The sequence below is a fragment of the Oncorhynchus nerka genome, linkage group LG25 (assembly GCF_034236695.1).
Source record: "Oncorhynchus nerka isolate Pitt River linkage group LG25, Oner_Uvic_2.0, whole genome shotgun sequence".
Lineage (NCBI taxonomy): Eukaryota > Metazoa > Chordata > Actinopteri > Salmoniformes > Salmonidae > Oncorhynchus > Oncorhynchus nerka.
The window spans coordinates 40,201,715-40,222,533 of record NC_088420.1 but is presented as its reverse complement, the minus strand read 5'-3'; the positions used below and the strand labels follow the sequence as shown (position 1 = coordinate 40,222,533).

General features: G+C 43.7%; 1 protein-coding gene across 1 annotated transcript; it reads right to left on the bottom strand.

Moving 5' to 3' along the window:
• Positions 1–209: 209 nt before the first annotated feature.
• On the bottom strand, positions 210–19,763 carry LOC115109511 (PHD and RING finger domain-containing protein 1-like). The gene is given in 20 exon segments (XM_029634467.2): positions 210–2,616; positions 3,659–3,787; positions 4,182–4,370; positions 6,827–6,903; positions 7,191–8,488; positions 8,623–10,086; positions 10,088–10,340; positions 14,861–15,006; positions 15,103–15,231; positions 15,452–15,645; positions 15,758–15,873; positions 15,959–16,094; positions 16,571–16,743; positions 16,892–16,983; positions 17,190–17,323; positions 17,586–17,669; positions 17,954–18,150; positions 18,290–18,394; positions 18,516–18,688; positions 19,658–19,763. Coding segments are annotated over 19 exon segments (5,154 nt in total). The 5' UTR covers positions 18,604–18,688; positions 19,658–19,763; the 3' UTR covers positions 210–2,466.
• Between the last annotated feature and the right edge of the window lie 1,056 nt (positions 19,764–20,819).

The following is a 20,819-nucleotide window of genomic DNA, read 5'->3' as shown; positions in this document are numbered from 1 at the left end:
ACATTTGACAGGACTTTAACTTAAATTAATATAACCCCCAGCCTTATATAATCATTTCATCACAGTTTAAGATTAGTAATATCCTGTTAAATATTATGGTATTGTTAGTGGGTTCCTTTTCCAAAATGTTGCCCAGTCAGTCACAAAATATATCTTCAGCCCACTCTTAAATTTAGCATGTTAGTAAAACATGAACACCACAAAAAAAGTAAATTGGGACAAAAATGTATTTTATTTTATCATTTTGTGTTCCCTCTGAAGCACTTGCCCTAGGAGATCAAGTAATGAAGGAGAAAAAACCCAAATACATTTAACTCAAGCACCTCCTTTCCCCACTCCTCTCAAAAACAAAGTACGTAAGCTCAATTCCAATCAACCCCTAGACACTTCAAGTAGATCTGAAAGGATCAGATACTGCAGGTACAGTATACACAATTTGGTAGCAACTCCATCTGGCCCTCTGATACACCAATCCAATCCTTTTAGGTCTACAGAAGTGCCAAGCAGATATAATCTAGGGATCGATTTGAAATGTGAATATAGGTGTAGGACAAGACAGGTGCCCAGTCCAAGGCAGGTCCACCCACATCCATTCTACTACACACACAGAATGGGAACATGCCAATGCCAAAATTGAAAAGATAGGGGGATATTCTTTAACGCACTTTTCTACAAATAAACTTTTAGAAGAGATCTAGAGGAGTCTTTGAAAATAAGTAGAGAAGGCCAACCGTTTTCAGGTACAGTTGTAAGTATTCATTAGCAGGAAGGAAGTGAACCACTTCCAACCAATGAGAAACAGTGATTACGGATGGCATGAATTGAATACCGTATGACTAGGGCCAGGGGTTTCTCCCACCTATGACACCTGACTAGGAAATCCTTTGGCCCCTTAAGAGTGTTTGTCAGGTCATGTCGTAACCAAAAACATCCTGGCCTTGACTAGGATTATGGACTATTACTTGGTTAACAATTTCCAAGTTCGCAACTACAAGTATGGCAATATTTGCAAGGACTAAAACAAATCTAGTTTGTTTGTGACAAAGAACAAACTCTGGCCGACCAGTGTCAAGAATAAGGGTTATTGCACATTATTCAAACTGGAAAATAAGCTTTTGGAATTAGTCTTTCAGAAGAAATGTGAGCAACTAGTTGAGTTCATAACCAAGTGTGAATGTGTGAAGAAATGGGAAAAACATTGATTAGGTTGCAAGACAGGCATGATATGCTTTGTCTTATGACTTGTTAGCCTGCTACAAATATACAACAGAACTAGCCAATTGATTCTAGACGAAACGTTAAACTAAGAGAAAACAGGTGAAGGTGCAGTATTCGCTAAACTTATATAAACTCCAGTGTCTGCTGGTTTTCACTAATCATTGGCAAATGACTGGTCAATTGATCAATTAAAGCTGATGATTGCAGTCACCTCACCTGGTTTCCTGTCTTAATCAAAACCTGATGAAAAGGTAGGATTAAAACCAGTAGACACTTTGGGCCAAACTTAAGAAAATTCACAACTCAAACTTTCTCAACAAACATGCATTGATTATCAATGGGAGATTTTTTGAGGAAGTCTGAGTTGTGTGCCCTCATCTCAAGTAAGTATTCTGCCAATAGCGACCAGAGGAGCGTTGACAATCTGAGCACCACTGAAGAGGACAGCCACTATGTGCAGAGCCACATACTGTATGGTCAACCAGCACTCCATCGGATCCACAGTTCCATAGTACAGAGACATTCACGAAAACAACAAACTTCATCCAGAACCATGAACAATATACATCTGTGAATTCCCGGTAGGCAGCTAACAACTGGAAGGGCGTACATAATGATAATTCAAAATCAATATTTACACCAAATCTAAAATAATTGTTTCTCCTTTTCAAAAAAAATTGCCTACTGGTATTTTTCTGCATTGTGGCGTTCTTTTAAAAATACCCCTCTACTGCCCAAAATATACAAAATAAAAGCCACCACTGCTTCTATTCAGACATTTTGCCAGTAGAAATAGCTGCTTCACATTATCCCTTAGCCTCTCTTGACTGAAAGGCGATCTGACAGAGCTGTCTCTTTAAGACAGAATCTCTGTGTTAGCCTCATACAGAGTAGACCAACAAAGTACATCTACATGGTCTGGCCCCGGGTGAACCTGGAAACAAATTCAATTCAAAACAGATGTTTGGCAGTCAGTGGTAATCAAAGTGCCAGACAACATTGGGTGCAGTAAAAGTTACTTGCACATCTTCTTTCAACGAAACGCCTCTACCATGATTTTGTGAAACTGAATTACCATGGACAGAACATAACTTTATCGCACCTAAAAACTATGAAAGACAAATCAAATTTGGAGCCACTCTTTCACTAAGTCCTTGCTTGAGTCCCCTAAAATCCTGTGACATAAGATAACAGAAATGATTAAATGAGTGAAAATGGCTGAATATGGCTGAGTGCTTGTGGATGATTTCATGGGGTCTCTGGATCGTTTGTTCTATCAGTTTCTGCCTCCTCCTCTCCTTTCCTGTGTTTCCTGTCATGTTTGTATTTGTCCACATAGGCTTTGACCAGGTTGGCCACTTTCACTGGGTTGATCTCTCCACTCTTACTGTGGCAGACCTGGAATCACAATGGGAAAACAAATTATATACAAGTTAAAGAAGCAATTTTACAAACAGTCAAATGATTTTATTTTTAATCCACTGTGAAACAAGGGCTGCATTCCAAACACTTAAAAGACACACCCTATCCTCTCAGCCCTCAAATTAAGTGGACACTTCTGATGACATATCATGACATCTGACGTGTTTACACTTGCAGAACAAGGGGCGAGGGAGGAAGGAATGATTTTTAAAAGGACCACCCTTGCCCGGAAATTCGTCACTTGTTCATCCCTTGATGATTGTGTTTTCAGCCACCGGTAGCTTGTGGGTGCTTTATATGCACTACAGTCAATTATGATTGCATGTTTACTTATATTAACTATAGAATTATTAATATACGCCTACTGTATGATAGCTAGCAAATGAATTAGCTAACTAATGTTAGCCTGCCTAGCTGGAACTGCTGAAGAAAAATGTTTTATTTCTACAATTTCCAAAACAAAAACATTATTGTGCCGTCATGTGCATTAGTAGCACAATTTCTAACCTTTTTACATCCGTTTTTACTTACACTTGTATGTTGACTTCTCCATATTGACATTGAGTTTTGGCTGACTTAGCGGATGTACAATCATCGCAAACTGAATTATGGGGTGTTTCAGGCCCCGAAGTGAACATTATTGTACACTCACAAACTCGATCAAAAACGAGGGCTGAGGGGCTTACGTTCCAATCTTCCCAAGGGCATAAGGCGAGGGTAAGTGGGTGACGGTGTGTCTTTTATGAGTTTGAAACACAGCCACAGGCTGTCTTTCGTCATGTACTGCAAGAATTAGTGGAAGACTCAGTTGATTCTTGTAAATCTAAACTCTCATATTGCACAGGTTGAGACAAGCCCCTACATCAACCAATGAAAGACACCTGATCTAAAGATTTACTCCCATGATAAACATCTTTGGTTTCATTATTATGTGCATGTTCTCCAGTTCCCGTAAAAATTTATTTTAATTCGGAATTGCATACCACATGACACAATTTGATCCAATTATCAGGTCTACCTTCTGGACAGCCTTGCGTACGATTTCCTTGTACTCGTCCTTCGTGATGTCTTTCTTCTGGTAGAAGGGTTTGATTGCCAGTTTCACCTCCTTTATGGCTCTCTCCTGCATGTGAAGCTTCTTTATGTACTAAGGATAGACACCGGTGATTAGTCAATATACACTACTACACTATGAAGGGGACTGGTCATTTGTTGTCAAGAAGTATATAAGGACATATATATAGTGCATTCAGAAAGTATTCAGACCCCTTGACTTTTTACAAATTTTGTTACGTTACAGCCTTATTCTAGAATTGATTAAATAGTTTTTTTCCGTCATCAATCTACACACAATACCCCAGAATGACAAAGCAAAAAACAATGGACATTTCAATCAATTTTAGAATAAGGCTGTAACATAACAAAATGTGGAAAAGGTAAATGGGTGTGAATACTTTCTGAATGCACTGTATACACATAGATATCACCCAAGTGTGCATTGATACATTTGAAGACCATCATGGTCTTTCTCTCAGACTCACATTATCGTTTCTGGAAGCATCATCCTCTCCTAGGGCTTCATTGGGTTCCCCCTGCACAGGTTTGGAGAGCCCTACTTGTGGTAGGCTGTTGGAGCTGGAAAGCGCACTGGGGAGCACTAGAGACACACTGGCCCTCTTGGTGCTCTGAACCTTGGGGTCAGTGAGTGATGTAGCACCCAAGGCGGCCTCCTATGGGTGGAAAGGTTAACTGACTATGGGTGAATCCCAATTTGAGATGTGTGCGCAAGTTAAATGTTCACATAAAAATTACAAAGATTTTAGGTGTTGGTAAATTACAGTACAATATTAACATTTTTATTTTAACTATTGTATTTCATGTTCTTAAGTCACAACAGCAATATTACCTAACTAAACTAAATTACAAGCATTTCGCTACACTCGCATTAACATCTGCTAACCATGTGTATGTGACAAATAACATTTGATAATAAAATAAACATGGGCATAAATCTCAAACATCTATTGTCTCATCGAGACCTAGCAGGAAATATGTTATTGTGCTGTTATTCCCAGCACATAAAAGCCTCTGACGTGTAACATTCCTCCGTTCTAAAGTTTCTATTTCCCAAGTAAGGCTTCTACTTTCATTTCACTGTGAAACGCTGCTTTATCAGTTTCAGTTTCAGTCACATGAGCTCTCAAAAGACCCATGTGATCGGCAATGGCTTTACGCTGACAGCCACAACAACTGCTCTCCGAGTAAAAGAAAAGACAGACTGCCACCCTGTGGCCTGTCAGGAGAGATGCATGTTAATTACAGAAACATTTTGTGCTGAATGTTTTGGAGCACAGATATCTGTAAAGATCAACAGTACGTCTACTTTATATTATTGATATGACCAGCCGGCAGTATGATGCTGTGACTAGGTGCCATTTCATAGTGAATTCCATACTGATTGATCATAACCAAAGTTCCCTCTAAACTAGACCCGAGACTGTTATGCAGCTCCCCCAGACTAACACACACGGAGAGAAGCACGATATTGAACTTCACTCAACTTTATAGTTTCCCTTTACTGTTGAAATTGTGATCAACTCAACGTAATATTAGCCACTTTCCATGCAACATATCGAAACAAAACGATCTATGCAAGAGATGTTGCTGTTCGCAGAACGCTTCGGAGTAGGTTTATATTGCGCAGCCTATTCTCTACAGTCTACACAGACCAGTGCAGCGGCATTACCAATCAGAGCTGCAGTAGGCCTATATGCAACTAGGCCATTGCCACATATGGAGCTGTGCCATTTACATTGTACTGGACTGTTTTTACAGCTGTAGTCTTGAGTAGATGCGTTCGTTTTGAGATCAAAGCAAGAGCTGCATGTAGCCACGTATGCACATTTTGTTCATATCCTGTCAGTTAGTGAGTTATTAGCCCAGTTATATATTGCTGACTACAAGAACACAAAACGTGTACATTTCTAGACTTCTTTGAAAAGCGAGTTAAGTAAAGAGCTTTTTTTTTGGTCTTAAAGGGGCAGTGTTGTATTTTGAGACAGCCAAGTAGCCAATAGGCAGAGGGTAGCATAATGTGTCTGATTCTCTGTAATAATGGTATGGAAATAATAATACATTTTATTTTGTAAAGTTGTTTTCTGCATCAAACAACATTTTCAGTCACATCCTTGTCTGAAGGACAAGTGGATAAACAGGTTAGTGTCCAGCCATGCATGTTTTTTTCTAAAGTCTCATGGAATGTAGGCCTACATTGAACACCACACATTGGCTGCTACTGTAGGCTGAATGATAGAATAGTTATTGCCATGTTAAAATGGGATGCATTTTGTCCATTGTTTTTGATGGTAGGCCACTCTGGTAGACATACATTATCATCAAATAGCCACAGTAGCCTACTTGACCAGTATAAAAACAAACTTAAAGCGGGTACAGCCTCAGTGTTCACAGTAAACACGCTCTGGAAGTTGCACAGAATTTGAACTCAGCAGACCTGAAATTTGCTCAGTGTCAAAAAGAAATGAGGGAAAACATTGATCTTATCTACACTGAACAAAAATATAAACGCAACGTGCAACAATTTCAAAGAGTTTACTGAGTTACAGTTCATATAAGGAAATCAGTCAATTCAAATAAATACATTAGGGCCTAATCTATAGATTTCACATGACTGAGCTGGGGTGCAGCCATGGGCCCACCCACTTGGCAGCCAGGCCCAGCCAATCAGAATTCGAGACATCTGTGGCAAAACTGTGTGACAAAATAGCACATTTAAAGTGGCTTTTTATTGTCCCCAGCACAAGGTGTACCTGTGTAATGATCATGCTGTTTAATCAGCTTCTTGATATGCCACACCTTGGATGGATTATCTTGGCAAAAGATAAATGCTCACTAACAGGGATGTAAACAAATTTGTGCACAACATTTGAGAGGAATAAACTTTTTGTGAGTATGACATTTCTCATGAAACCAACACTTTACATGTTGCGTTTATATTTTTGTTCAGTGCACATATTAGCAGGAAAGAAAGGCAGCATACAGCAGTAGAGGCCTGAAGCACAAAATAGTTATCTAGGTGAGTAGGCATGAATGCATCTAGGTTTCTGAGAAGTAAGGAAGAGGTGTGTAGGGGAAGAGGTGTGTAGGTGACGAGGTGGCTGAGCCATACCTGATTGGAAGCCTGGGCGGAGGAGGCAGGTCTGCGAGCTCCCTCCTGTTTGAGCTTCAGTTTGTAGAGGGCCAGCTCTGAGACAGAGTAAACACACACCCTATGACCCTCTCTGTGTTATGTGAATTAGAGGTAGTTTCTGAACCGGAGTCAAACAGCTGACTAGAAAAACATTAAAGGGCTCTGATTGGGTCAATCCAGAGGATAAAATTGTATACAAAATGAATTATGTTTCTTTGTCATATGCACAGGAACACTTGGTGTACACAGTACAATGGCATGCTTACATGGAGGTTCACCTCTCAACAATGCAACAACAATAATAGAAAAGGTAGAATATTTGAAAATGTACAATAATACTCACTACTGCCAGTCTTCTCTGGCTGTGGTCCATCTGGTTCCTGTAGGTTCCAGGTGACTCTCTTCACCGAGGGTTTGGCTTTAACACCTGGCGTGACTGTCTTCACCTCTTCGGCCTCCTTCGCCTCTTTAACCCCAGCCTCCCCTTTCTCTTCTCCTGGCTCTGCTTTCTCACTCTTCACATAGTCCAGACTGTCCAGCATCACGTCCACGTCCATGTCATCAAGTTCATAGTCGGAATGCTCCTCTACCTCTTCCTTCACTGGGATGGTTTGGACAGATGGAGGGGTCTCTGTGAGGGCCTTTGGTACTAGAGGCAGGGATGGGGCCACCTGCTGGCCGGCTGTAGTCACTTCAGCCTGAGAAGAAGCAGGGACAGGGTTGGTGCAGAGTATTGAGAAGCTGGGGCTGGGTTGGCCTGTGGGGGGAACAGTGATGATGGAGGTCAGTTGTTGAGGCAGCTCAGGCCAGATGTGCTCAGTCTTGGTTTCCTTTAATAGCAGGTCTTTTTGTTCGGTTATGTCTGAGGTGGGGAGGGCGCACGCCTCATTTATGAGGGGGGGAGGTTTTTCCTTTTTGATCTCCTTGTGCTCTTGCAAGTCCTTGAACTCGCTGAACATTGACAGAGGTTTTTCTTCCTTGATTGGTTTACTATCCAGTGATTCTTCAAACATATCAAAGGCAGGCAGTATCTCTTTTTTGATTTCTTTGAGCAGCTTCGACTCCTTGAGTAGTTTTGCTGAGAGAGAGGCGTGCTTCTCTGTTCTAAATTCATTGCCGTCACTCTCCTTTTTCACCTGGCAGACAGAGAGGACAGAGTGAGGTTTGAGTCCTGAAGAAGAAGGCATCTCTTGTTTGATCTCTCGCTCTTTTCTGTCTTCATCAGCCTCTCTCTCCTCTTTCAGAGTAAGCACTTTCTCTTTTATCTTCTCTTTCTGTTCTTCTAGCTCTTTGGAGGAGGTGGTTGAGAAAGACCCTGGTCTGTGTGTGCCCTGTGACGACCCCTCTTCTTTTCTCCTCTCTCTGGACCGCGACCTGGACCTCGGCCTCTTCTTGTCTTTTGACCGCACCTCAAACCTGTTTTTTGACCCAGAGGATGATGGTTGTGATCGTGAGTAGTCTTTCCTCCTCTCCCTGGACCTGGACCGCGAGCGAGACTGCGAGTGACCTCGCTTCTTGGCATTTGATGGCCGACCCTTCTCTCTCTCACTTCCTCTGCTGTCGTTCCTCTCCCTGCTCCCCATCTTCTGCTTCCTAATCTGGGACCGCTCTCTGCTGCTGGACCCGGACCCTGACCTCGACCTAAATCAAAATAATAAGAGTTATTATAATAACAGTATATACTAGAATACATTTCATAATTTATTATATTATTATTAAAAGCCCACAAAATCACTGCACACAGAATTTACATTATCACAGATTTACATTAGTACCTGGAGCGCCTCCTGTCTTTGGAGAGCGAGCATGACCGTCTCTTCTTCTTGCGAGACCTCTCAGAGGTCTCAGAAGTGGAGCTGTCTGATGGAGAACAAAGCAGTCTCCTCTCCCTAGATTCTGAACGCCTGGACCTTCTCTCACCCCCCTCTTCTCCTCTCTTACCCTCCTTGTCTCCCCTCTTCCTCCCTTGCTGCTCCGGGGCCTTGTCTCCTCTTCTCCTGCCTGCCTCCGGGCTGTTTGAGGTGGACCCCCGTTCCGTGGAAGACTCCCCACCTTTGGATGTTTTCCTCCCATGGCCTGAGGGCCTGGAGTTTGATTTAGACATGGACAGGGACTTGGGGGGGCTGTCCTGGGGCTCTGACTTGATCTCGGTCTTCACCATCTTGTTGCTGTGGTGGCTGGAAGCTGAGCTGTATGAGAAATGTTCAGTCTTCTGGCTCTGGGGCTCTCGATTCTTGCCCCCTTGTTCTTTCCTCTCCTTCTTCCCAGGGACATGGCTCTGGGACAGGGGTGTGCTGGTGCCAGTCATCCCAGACCTGGGTGCGTTGTGTGGGCCGTGACCTGGCTTTGCCGTGTCTGCCTCGCTCTTCACATCCAGAACTTCTCCTGAGCCCTCATCCCTCTCCAGTGACACCCTATTTTCCAGTGCCTCAGCTTTCACCTGGTAGATGGTACATTCCTTGTGCGCCATGGATGGTTTCCCCCCAGCACGGCTCTCTCCTTCACTTTCTGAGGCGTTGGAGTCTGAGCCTGTTGGGTGGAAGGGGTCGTATATATCCCCCTCCTCCTCTTTGACCTGTGTGTGTGAGGTGGCCAGGGGCCTCTGTTTGCTGCTGCGCTCCTCTCTTCTCCTCTTCGCCGCCTCTTCTTCCGTGGACAGTGGTTCTTGACTGTTGCCGGTGGCAAACATTGCTGAGGCGTTGTTAAGCTGTCGGGCGTGCCACGCATTCCCACTGGCATTGATCCGGAAGCACACTGTGGATGCCAATGCCGGGTTGGCTGGGGAATCAGAGGAAGAGGAAAAGGAGCTGGAGAAGGCAGACGAAGAGCCTGCTTGCTCTGGTCTCTGTCTCTGGCCCTCTGTCCTGCCCTGCTGCTGCTGATCCACCCGTGGCTGCCTACCCCTGTTCCCACCCAGGCTGTTCACACAGGCCTCAGGGAAGCCATTACCATTAGCACGGCTACTACTACCCCCACCACTGACAATGCCATTCGTTAGCCCACCACTCTCCCGTTTTATCTTTGGTATCCTGGGAAGCACCGATACTGGTGCTTCCCATACTGGTTTAGGTGCAGCCTTCTTAGCTTGGGGCTGTGGTGGCACGGTCTCCCTCCCTCTTGACCGAGAGTCTGGGGTAGGAGTGGAGGTAGAGGTGGCTTCCCTCTGGGTCCTATGGGGAAGTTGTACACCAGTGGCCCCCCAGTAGCTCTGTCCAAGACTAGGGCTGGGTCTGGGAGGCGGGGGAAGTCTGGCTGTGGCTGGCCGGGCAAGGGGATGAGGGGGTGAGAGGGGACGAGCAGGGCCCTGGGGAGCTGAGGGAGGGCCTGTTCAGGGGGCTACAGGAGGGTCCCACCACCAGGTCTCCGTTAGTGGGGAGAGAGAGGGAGCTGACTGCTTCTGGGTTAGGGGACATCCCTGAGTGGTTCTGGGCTACTGATTCACCAGAGCTGCTGCTCCTACTGCTGCCCAGCCTGGACGAAGATGACACACCCACTACAATACAAACACAAGACATCCATTTACTAACCCTTATTCTGCTGTTTAACACAGAATCCAACAGACTTCAAAATGAATGATAGACAAGAAATAAAACTAGGGCTGTCCCCAACTATAAAAAAATATTTGTCGACGAGTTTTGTTCTGTCCCTGTCGAAATGTTTAAACTTATTTTTCCATATATAGACAGACCCCCCCCCCATGTGTTTGAATAAAACCAACTATATATGCACTGAGCTTGTCTGATGCTTTAAGCACACTGTTTGATTAAATAATTAAGACTCAAGAAATAATTACTCAAGAAAGAGCCCAATGGTCACGTGGTTATAAAAAAAAGTGACAGTGTGCCTGTGTGACTGGCGCACATTGTCTCCATCTCCTCCCTACTGCAGCAAAAGCATTTTAGTTTCTAACTGAAATGTTCTGTTAACTACAGTTGAAGTCGGAAGTTTACATACGCTTAGGTTGGAGTCGTTGAAAAATGAGTTTTAATCACTCCACAAATTTCTTGTTAACAAACTATAGTTTTGGCAAGTCAGTTAGGACATCTACTTTGTGCATGACAAGTAATTTTTCCATCAATTGTTTACAGACAGATTATTTCACTTAATCACAATTCCAGTGGGTCTGAAGTTCACATACACTAAGTTGACTGTGCCTTTAAACAGCTTGGAAAATTCCAGAAAATGATGTCATGGCTTTAGAAGCTTCTGATTGACAACATTTGAATCAATTGAAGATGTACCTGTGGATGTATTTCAAGGCATACCTTCAAACTCAGTGCCTCTTTGCTTGACATCATGTGAAAATCAAAAGAAATCAGCCAAGGCATCAGAATTTATTTTGTAGAACTCCACAAGTCTGGTTCATCCTTGGGAGCAATTTCCAAATGCCTGAAGGTACCACGTTCATCTGTACAAACAATAGTATGCAAGTTTAAACACCACGGGAACACGCAGCCGTCATACTGCTCAGGAAGGAGACGCGTTCTGTCTCCTAGAGATGAACGTATTTTGGTGCGAAAAGTGCAAATCAATCCCAGAACAGCAGCAAAGGACGTTGTGAAGATGCTGGAGGAAACAGGTACAAAAGTATCTATATCCACAGTAAAACGAGTCATATATATCGACATAACCTGAAAGGCCGCTCAACAAGGAAGAAGCCACTGCTCCAAATCCACCATAAAAAAACAGACTACAGTTTGCAACTGCACATGGGGACAAAGATAGTACTTTTTGGAGAAATGTCCTCTGGTCTGATGAAACAAAAATAGAACTGTTTGGCCATAATGACCATTGTTATGTTAGGAGGAAAAAAGGTGAGGCTTGCAAGCCAAAGAACACCATCCCAACCGTAAAGCATCGGGGTGGCAGCATCATGTTGTGGGGGTGCTTTGCTGCGGGAGGGACTTGTGCACTTCACAAAATAGATGGCATCATGAGGCAGAAAAATGATGTAGATATATCGAAGCAACATCTCATGACGTCAGTCAGGAAGTTAAAGCTTGGTCGCAAACGGGTCTTCCAAATGGACAATGACCCCAAGCATAATTCCAAAGTTGTGGCAAAATGGCTTAAGGACAATAAAGTCAAGGTATTAGAGTGGCCATCACAAAGCCCTGACCTCAGTCCTATAGAAAACTTGTGGGCAGAACTGAAAAAGTGTGTGTGAGCAAGGAGGCCTTACAAGCCTGACTCAGTTACACCAGCTCTGTCAGGAGGAATGGGCCAAAACTTATTGTGGGAGGCTTGTGGAAGGCTACCCGAAACATTTGACCCAAGTTAAACAATTTAAAGGCAATGCTACCAAATACTAATTGAGTTTATGTAAACTTCTGACCCACTGGGAATGTGATGAAATAAATAAAAGCTGAAATAAATCATTCTCTCTTCTATTATTCTGACATTTCACATTTTTTTAATAAAGTGGTGATCCTAACTGACCTAAGACAGGGAATTCTTAATGGATTAAATGTCAGGAATTGTGAATCTGAGTTTAAATGTATTTGGCTAAGGTGTATGTAAACTTCCGTCTTCAACTGTATACATACAAAAAAATACATGGGGGATTGGAAATGATGCAGACAATTACATTGATGGAAGCAACAATCTATCCGCAATATTAAAGTTGATCCACCCACTAAAAAAAAAAACTTGAAAAAAACCTCAGCAACGAAGTGGTAGGCCACACAATCTCGCAGAACGGGACCACGAGTGCTGAAGCACCTAAAAATCGTCTGTCCTTGGTTGCAACACTCACTACAGAGTTCCAAAATGCCTCTGGAAGCAACGTCATCACAAGAACTGTTCGTCGGGAGGTTCATGAAATAGGTTTCCATGGCCGAGCAGCCACACACCAGCCTAAGATCTGGAGCAGTGGAAACGCGTTCTTTGGAGTGATGAATGCTTCACCATCTGGCAGTCCAACGGACTAATCTGGATTTGGCGGATGCTAAGAGAACGCTACCTGCCCCAATGCATAGTCATAACTGTAAAGTTTGGTGGAGGAGGAATAATGGTCTGTTTTTCATGGTTCGGGTTAGGCCCCTTAGTTCCAGTGAAGGGAAATCTTAACGCTACAATGACATACTCAACAATTCTATACTTCCAACTTTGTTGGAACTTTTGGGGAAGGCCCTTTTTCTGTTTCAGCATGACAATGTTACCGTGCACAAAGTAAGGCTCATACAGAAAGGGTTTGTGAGATCGGTGTGGAAGAACTTGAGTGGCCTGCACAGAGCCCTGACCTAAACCCCATCGAACACCTTTGGGATGAATTGGAATGCCTACTGCTAGCCAGGCCTAATTGCCGAACATCAGTGCACGACCTCACTAATGCTCATGGCTGAATGGAAGCAAGTCCCTGCAGCAATGTTCCAACATCTAGTGGAAAGACCTCCCAGAAGAGTGGAGGCTGTTATAGCAGCAAAGGGGGACCAACTCCATATTAATGCCCATGATTTTGGAATGAGCAGGTGTCAACATACCTTTGGTCATGTAGTGTATATATGGATGATTTATAAAGCCAGGCACATTTAATTATTGATTATAGACCTAAATAAGTTGGTTTGCCCTCTCCTCAATTTGCTTAGACAATCAGGCTAAGCCCTATTCGCAATGGGACTAGTATTAATAGAGAACGTTGGTTATGTAATTATTACCCCAGAATATCCATTATTCCAGAGGACGATTCGGATGGGATTTGTTCTTTCTAAACTGCCCCATGTAATTATTTTTTCCAATAAAATGACAGTTATGACGGAAGCCTGGACGTGTTTTTCTAGACGTGAAGATATTTCAACAAGTCGAGACGATAACAGGTTACACTGATAACTCCAGCTTGGCTCCTAAGTTCCTAAACCATACCAAACCATCTTTGGTATAGTGTTGCCATAATATTTTAATTGAGGAAGTGTGATCGTAGGATATTTTAGCGATCTGCAGTAGACGTCCTAAATGCCCCACAGCCTTCAGACATGAGCTAAACAGTGCACTTGCACTTGAGATGCATTTTAAGGCTATGGATGCGAAAGTGAACTTTAGGTCACGTTTAGGTCAGTTGTATGCTGCTTTGAGATCTATTAACAGCAAGGGTTAAATTGAATAGGTGTAATATTTTTTACTGGTGCATTTGGCAATATGCTATTCATATGCACAAAACATATGAACAAAAGCAATCACTGTGAAAGTTGATGCATGTAGGCCCTTCATATATATATATATATATATATATATATATATATATATATACACACACACACACATGCTATGCGCAGCACTTCGTTCAATTTATCGAATCAGTTATTGTTTTCTTGCTCAAACCGTGAGCAACACCTGTCAAACTAGATGTAGATTATTCTGGCTGGAATTGTTACTCTCCTGCCATATACAAATTACTGACATGGCAGATTCAGACAGGACTAAAATGACAGATGTGGTGTTGTGCTTGTGCACATAATTACATTACCCGACCAGCCCCAGTAAAACTAATCCTGTCTGAATAGGGTTTAAGACAAGGGCTGTTTCCTCGTCTCTGCTGCTGCTGCCTCCCCCGCATTGTTCTCAATCCCAATATGCTGGTTCATTTTGCTGTTATGCACAGAGCAACATAGGGAAAGGCGCCAGTTCTACGGCACGCTGAAGATGATGTTTCAGTACTGTGGACAGTGACCATATCCATAAAATAATGGTTATATTTTACATAATATAACCATATTGAATTTCAGTGTCATGTCTTAGAGTGATGGACTATACCATCCACGTGGCCTCCGCAATGGATTAGTCCATTGAGACAGGCACGAATCTGAGTGCGGCTGCTCGACTAAAGAAATCTTGGTCGACCAACAGCCTATCGACCAAACAATCGACCAGTCAACTAAATGAGGTCAGACCTAAATAAGATGTTCAATAGTTCTTGAATAGCCAGGTATTAGATACGGAAAACAAAAAAAATAGCAGAAAAAAAAGAGAAAGGACAAGGGATTGAACTGAAGAAAGGAAGAAACCCTAGCAGCCCACCTGGTTTGGTAGCCTTGAGGGATCCGTCTCTGTTGATGACCACGTCTGAGCTGTCCATCAGCAGCATGCTCTGTCCTGATAGGATGCTGCCCAGAAGGTCAGGCACTGGGGCCAACGCCGCCACCTGGGGCAGGCTTGGGCCCCGCCTACAACATCATGGCAACCACAGGTCACACATGTACCATATTGAAGGACGTAACAACATAATGTGACAACATAACGTGGGAGATGAGAAGGGGTACCTGGAGAGGCCAGCAGTGATTGGTCGGGCCACAGGCTGGTGTGAGCGGAGGGCAGAGCGAGATAAGCCATGCCTCTTAGCCTCCAGCAGTGATGTCATGGCCGAGGCATGCTCTTCCTCCTCTTCATTCCTGGGGTGGGATCAACAACCAATCAACATTCAGAACAGGGTTGGAGTGCATTCCACAATTGCTTGTTATTTTCCGAGTTTCTTTTTCAATTCATGGTTTTGTTAAAAATGATTGTTGTATATATGTTCAGTGTTGTTCTGACATTAGCTTTGGATTTCCACTTCCTGGTTGAATAAAGTACTATGTTATCTTATGGTTGTGAGTTGTGCCTGAGACAGACCTGTCAGTGAAGGGGTCCAGGTCAAAGGGGTCTCCATAGACAGAGAGCGAAGCAGCTCCTATGTCAGCTCTCATACTGCCCAGAGTGGTTTCTGTAGGCCGGTACACAGAGGGAAGGGATGAGCCCCATTTGGGCTTCCCTATCCCCAGGTTATGGGCTATACGACCACGAGACGTAGGCTCCTTCTTCACCACCTAGAAACACACACGCAAATACACACAGCCAGATTGAACATGAGCACTCCTATCAATCTGTTTTAGGTACTATACTTTTCCTGCTATACGTGTTAAAAATGTAAAGTCTCACCATTTTCCTTCTGGACTTGGACCTCCTCACTCTCCGTTTCCTCCTCTTCCCCCCAGTGCCTGCAGCTTTGCCCTTCTCACCCGATGACCTCTTACTACTGCCTTTCCTGCGCTTCACTGTGGGCACAGAGCAAATGAATCTATTTTAACAACCCAGATAGGCTGTGTATGTGTGAGTGTGTGTGAGAGTGCGTGTGTTCACCTGTCCTGCGTCGTCGGCTGGATGGAGCACGGGGTGTGAGGTCCCGTATGTACACGGCTGTGTTGAGTCCTGCCACTACTGCGTTGATTGTGTCATCCAGCCAGGTGGACTGTGGCATCAGAAAACTGGGGGCAATCTGAGACCAGAGGTACACTGCATCACTCTACTGATTCTCGGTTGTCTATTTTGTCTATAGACAGGCTTTACTTGACATGAACTTCACAGCAGTCTGATGAGAGGCAGCCTGCAGCGTCACTATGAAGAGTCACCTCTCTCTCTCTGACTCTCTATTCTATTCCTGCATGTCAAATGTTACTTGGTGCAAGTAGCGCATTCAAACGAGACAAAATAACAGTTGTCATTCATCAAATGTTATGTAATACAATACTACATAGAAATACCCACCATACACGTTTCAACCCATGAGGGAAAACATCATTTTTCATTCTGTATGTACATTATCATGCTGCTCAATAAACAATCTTTGCTTACAGCGTTCATATCAATACTGCATATCAGTACTACAGAGTACGGGATGCTGACACTAGTGGTGAGTAGCGGAGTGAGGGAGAACAAAGAAGCCAGTAGGAAGCAACACGCCTCATGCCAAACCTGTGCAGTGCGTGCCTGGGTGATGCGGTGGCGGTTGACACTGGCGCGGACCCTCTCGCTTTGCTGGGTGCGGGCGATGGCCCGGGTGGGGCCCGTTGTGCGGGGGCGGGAGCGACTGGTTGTGGGACGGGCGCTGCTCAGACTCTCCACGTCGCTCTGCTCCTCTGAACCCCCTGAGGAGCAGGAACATTGATGAGCTCTGGGATCTTGGTAAAAGGACTGACCTGTACGGCACAATACCTGTTCTCAGGCTTTATACAAAGAGTATTGTCAACTTTTTTTCCTCAGAGGAAGACATAATGACTCAATAGTACTGATTACTTGAATGGCGGTTGTTGGCTTGACACTCTGGGCAGAACCATTCCTCCACAGGGACAGCATCTAGCGGGGGGGTCAGGCACTCCATGTGGTACCTTCCATGGAGCACAGACATGATGGGTTAGAGATTAGGGGTTAACATGGACATGATCAGATCATCATAAAAAAACAGGGGAAAAAGGCAAAAGGGTTCATTTTAATGACCAGATGGATGTATTCTTATTTGCCGATGTCGTACAATCAGGAATTCATCATGAAAAATCCAAGAAAGATCAGGTGGTGTGTGTAGCTTGTGTCTCACCCTGCATCACAGCCGTCACAGAGCAGCAGTCGGTCTTCACGGTCGCTCCCCCCACACACCTCACAGCTGGTCTGTTCCAGCTCCAGGTCTATCACCTCCTCCTGGCCCTCCTTCACTGGCTTCTGCACTGTGATCTGCACTCAACCATCACCACACACACATAGAGCAATGAGAGGAAAGTGACTGTCTGCAGCTCCCATGCAGGATCCATATTTGGATACACAATGTTTGGACCATAATGTTCTTTGCCACAAAATAAATCAAATACCCTTCATGAGAAATGCACATGCCATCTGTAGTAGCTCAAAGACATCCCCACCCCAACATGAAATCATGATCAAAGGCAAATATAAGACTTATATTCAACTACAGAAAGTCTGAACTTTTATAACTCACCATTTTCTGCACTTTCCCACCATAACATTTTCTCAGGTAGATGTTATTGAAGACTATTCTATCCACAGGACAGGAGTTTGCATTCTGAGGGAAGAACAAAAACACGCTTGGAAGCACAACATTTGGACACACTTTAACATATAATGATTGTCTGACTTAACAAAACCTCAGTTTATAGGTTTGAAAGTGAAAGCTGAGGTGTGGTGACTCTTGTCCATAGTTTCAGTGATGATCATCAATTTGACAGGTTAATGTCTTCTAGTTCTTACAACAATATCATAATTTTGAGTCTGTACGAAGACTGAAGTGGGTAAAAGGCTTTGATCCCTTGACCCGTCTTCTTGCCCCCTCTGATGTCACCCACCTACCTTGGACCACTCAAGGATGCAGTCGAGGCAGAAGTAGTGTTTGCAGCTCTCTGGTGTGGCCACAGGCTGGCTGTGGAAAGAATTGAGGCAGATGGGACATTTCTCTGTGTCCTCGTCTGAGCTCAGGCCTGCCAAGTCAGCAGACACTCCCCCCACTGCACCCTCCACCTCCTTCACAGCATCCTCCTCTTCATCATCTGAGAAACAAGTATGTTGTATGATCAGAGGTTATGAAACTCAAGTGGTAAGTTTATAAAAATATACTAAAAGTGTATCATGAACCATTACCGATTCTTTCCTATGAATACAATGGCCTACATCTCCATAACCTCTCACCATCACTATCATCCTCCTCATCTTCTTCTCCATCGAGGTGTTCTTCCTCACCACTGTCAGAAGCTACCTCCTCAGATTCCTCCCCATCATCATCTGAGTCTTCATCTGGATGTTGATAAAGAAAAGTGGATGTACAGCCTTACAAAGTTAGCTCTCATATTCTTTCCAATAGTACTAAGATTCACTCATTAGGCTATTCATAACATGTGGGGAAACGAGCCCATACCTGAGATTGCCCACAATGCTGGCCTTTTCCCTTTTCCGTGGGTAGCATTCCGGTTGATCAGCTCATCCTGGCTGTCCTCTTCGTCCATGGCTGAACATCAGAGAGCCTCCAGCACCAATATCTTGCTAAATCCCAAAGGCTCTCCTTAAGTGAGACTTATGAATTGTCAGTAGCTGGAAAATACATGACATTTAAATGAGTGCCACAGCTCTTCACCTGGTCCACCCGCAAACAAAGCTTTCCTGTGTACTCAGTATTGACACCTGCTACAAACAAGGACGCTTGTAGAAATATCAGATTAGCACTTCATTTAAATAGCGGTATGTGAAGGAGGTATATGAAAATCAGCTAGCATGTCACAAGTCAAGTGCTACTTGAAGTGGACAGCTAGTTAGTCCATTGATAAGAGATTTAACACAAAGGTTAAAGTCTGCCAGCCATAAATAACAAGCAGACTGACAAACGAGGTAAAAATGTATACCAAGTTCTCGTTTTCAAGATTATAGTAACTGTTTATCTTAACTAGCTAACAACTGTTGCTGCTTCAGTTTCCTCAACAACAAACACGCTGCGCGACTGTGGTGGTGCGCTGCTGTGCATACATGCTGGCTAAAAGAGTTGCCTGTTAATAGGTCAACTTAAATACGCTTCGTTAACTACTTACCTTCTTGCAAATAAAACGTGCAATTTATGGAATATTCTTAGCTAGCTATGCAACACTAGCTAGCAATGCATGTTAGCTAGATATCTGCATTGTTTTGGAGAATAACCTGCTAACGTTAGCCTGCTAGCTAGCTAGCTAACGTTACCATTATTAGCTTGAGTCTAAATATAACTTGCAAGCTCGTTATCTTCGGTGCATGTGACATTCTTATACTATAATGTTGGTACATTAACAATTTCTCATTATTTAGGCATACTGGGGCGGCAGGTAGCCTAGTGGTTAGAGCGTGGGCCAGTAACATGAAGGTTGCTTTGATCGAATCCCCTAACTGACAAGATAAACATGTGTTGTTCTATAGCTGAACAAGTCAGTTAACCCACTGTTCCTAGGCCGTCATTGTAAATAAGATTTAGTTCTTAACTGACTTGCCTAGTTAAATAAAAAATACTTCGAACGTGCAAAGTGTGTTTACACCTACCCTAAACAGTTGTGAGTGACATGTTTGGCGTAATTTCTCAATCCACGATTTTTCTTGAGTGACATCGCTGGCTGGAGTGACGGAAATGGCCGAACGCACTCTTCTTCTTATTTGGGATTGGGCTGGTGGATCGCATACACCACCACCTACTGTACTGGAGTGTGAGGCCAATCACAGCCTACCTACATTAAATTATCTTCATTATTTCCGTTCCTCTAAGGAAGTGAAATAGAGCCCTTAGACAACACTTCCCTCCCCTTTCCTCCCCTCACTACACCACCCAAACCCCTAACCCTCTCACATAATCTCTCCCTATCACACAGTTCACAAAATGTCAACACATGCTCCACCTTTTCCTCTGATAAACACTCATCACACAGACTTGTTTCATGTCTCCCTACCATCCAAAACGTGGCATTCAAACCTGTGTGGCCAAACCCTAGTCTATTCCACACAACGTCCTCACTGCTACATCACATTCTCCCCACTTCTTCCTTTATTGACCGGTGCATGCAATACAATTGCCTCCTTTGACTACTTGCATCCCACTCCCTTTGCCAAAGATCGAGCCCTTTTGCCCAGCTCAAGGACTTGAGTTCCCTGCGTACCAGGTGGACCTGAATATCTACCCCCTCTCTCCTCACAGAACTCTTAGCCACCACATCGTCCTTCTCATTACCCTCCACACCCAGCCAAATGCACTCAAATCGCTGTAACACTCTTAAAGATACAGTGTACCTGAAAATGTATCCATTCAATAACTATTTGATACAATGTATGCCATTTGATACACATATTTACAAAGTATACTCCCATGTAGTGTGTTATTTTGGCTATAGGGGGCGATGTAGAGTGGCAGACCAATCTAGGTTGGATAGGTGAAAGCATCTTCGTCAGATAACGCAGGTTTGGTTGAAACTATTTTATACAAATGTCCCTTTCTTCCAAGCCTAGATGAATAAGATTAGGAAGTAGATCAGGCCAAATAGATTTAGGATTCACCCCTAGGTCTTTTGACAATTTCAAACTGCAGTGACTAAGCTCACTGACATAGCACACACCCCTGCAGCCACTGCAAGGGAATGTCATTAACCATTTTTTTTTAATGACAGGAAATTAGCTTTAAACTGATTTTTTTTCTCACAACCTCATGGCAAAATGT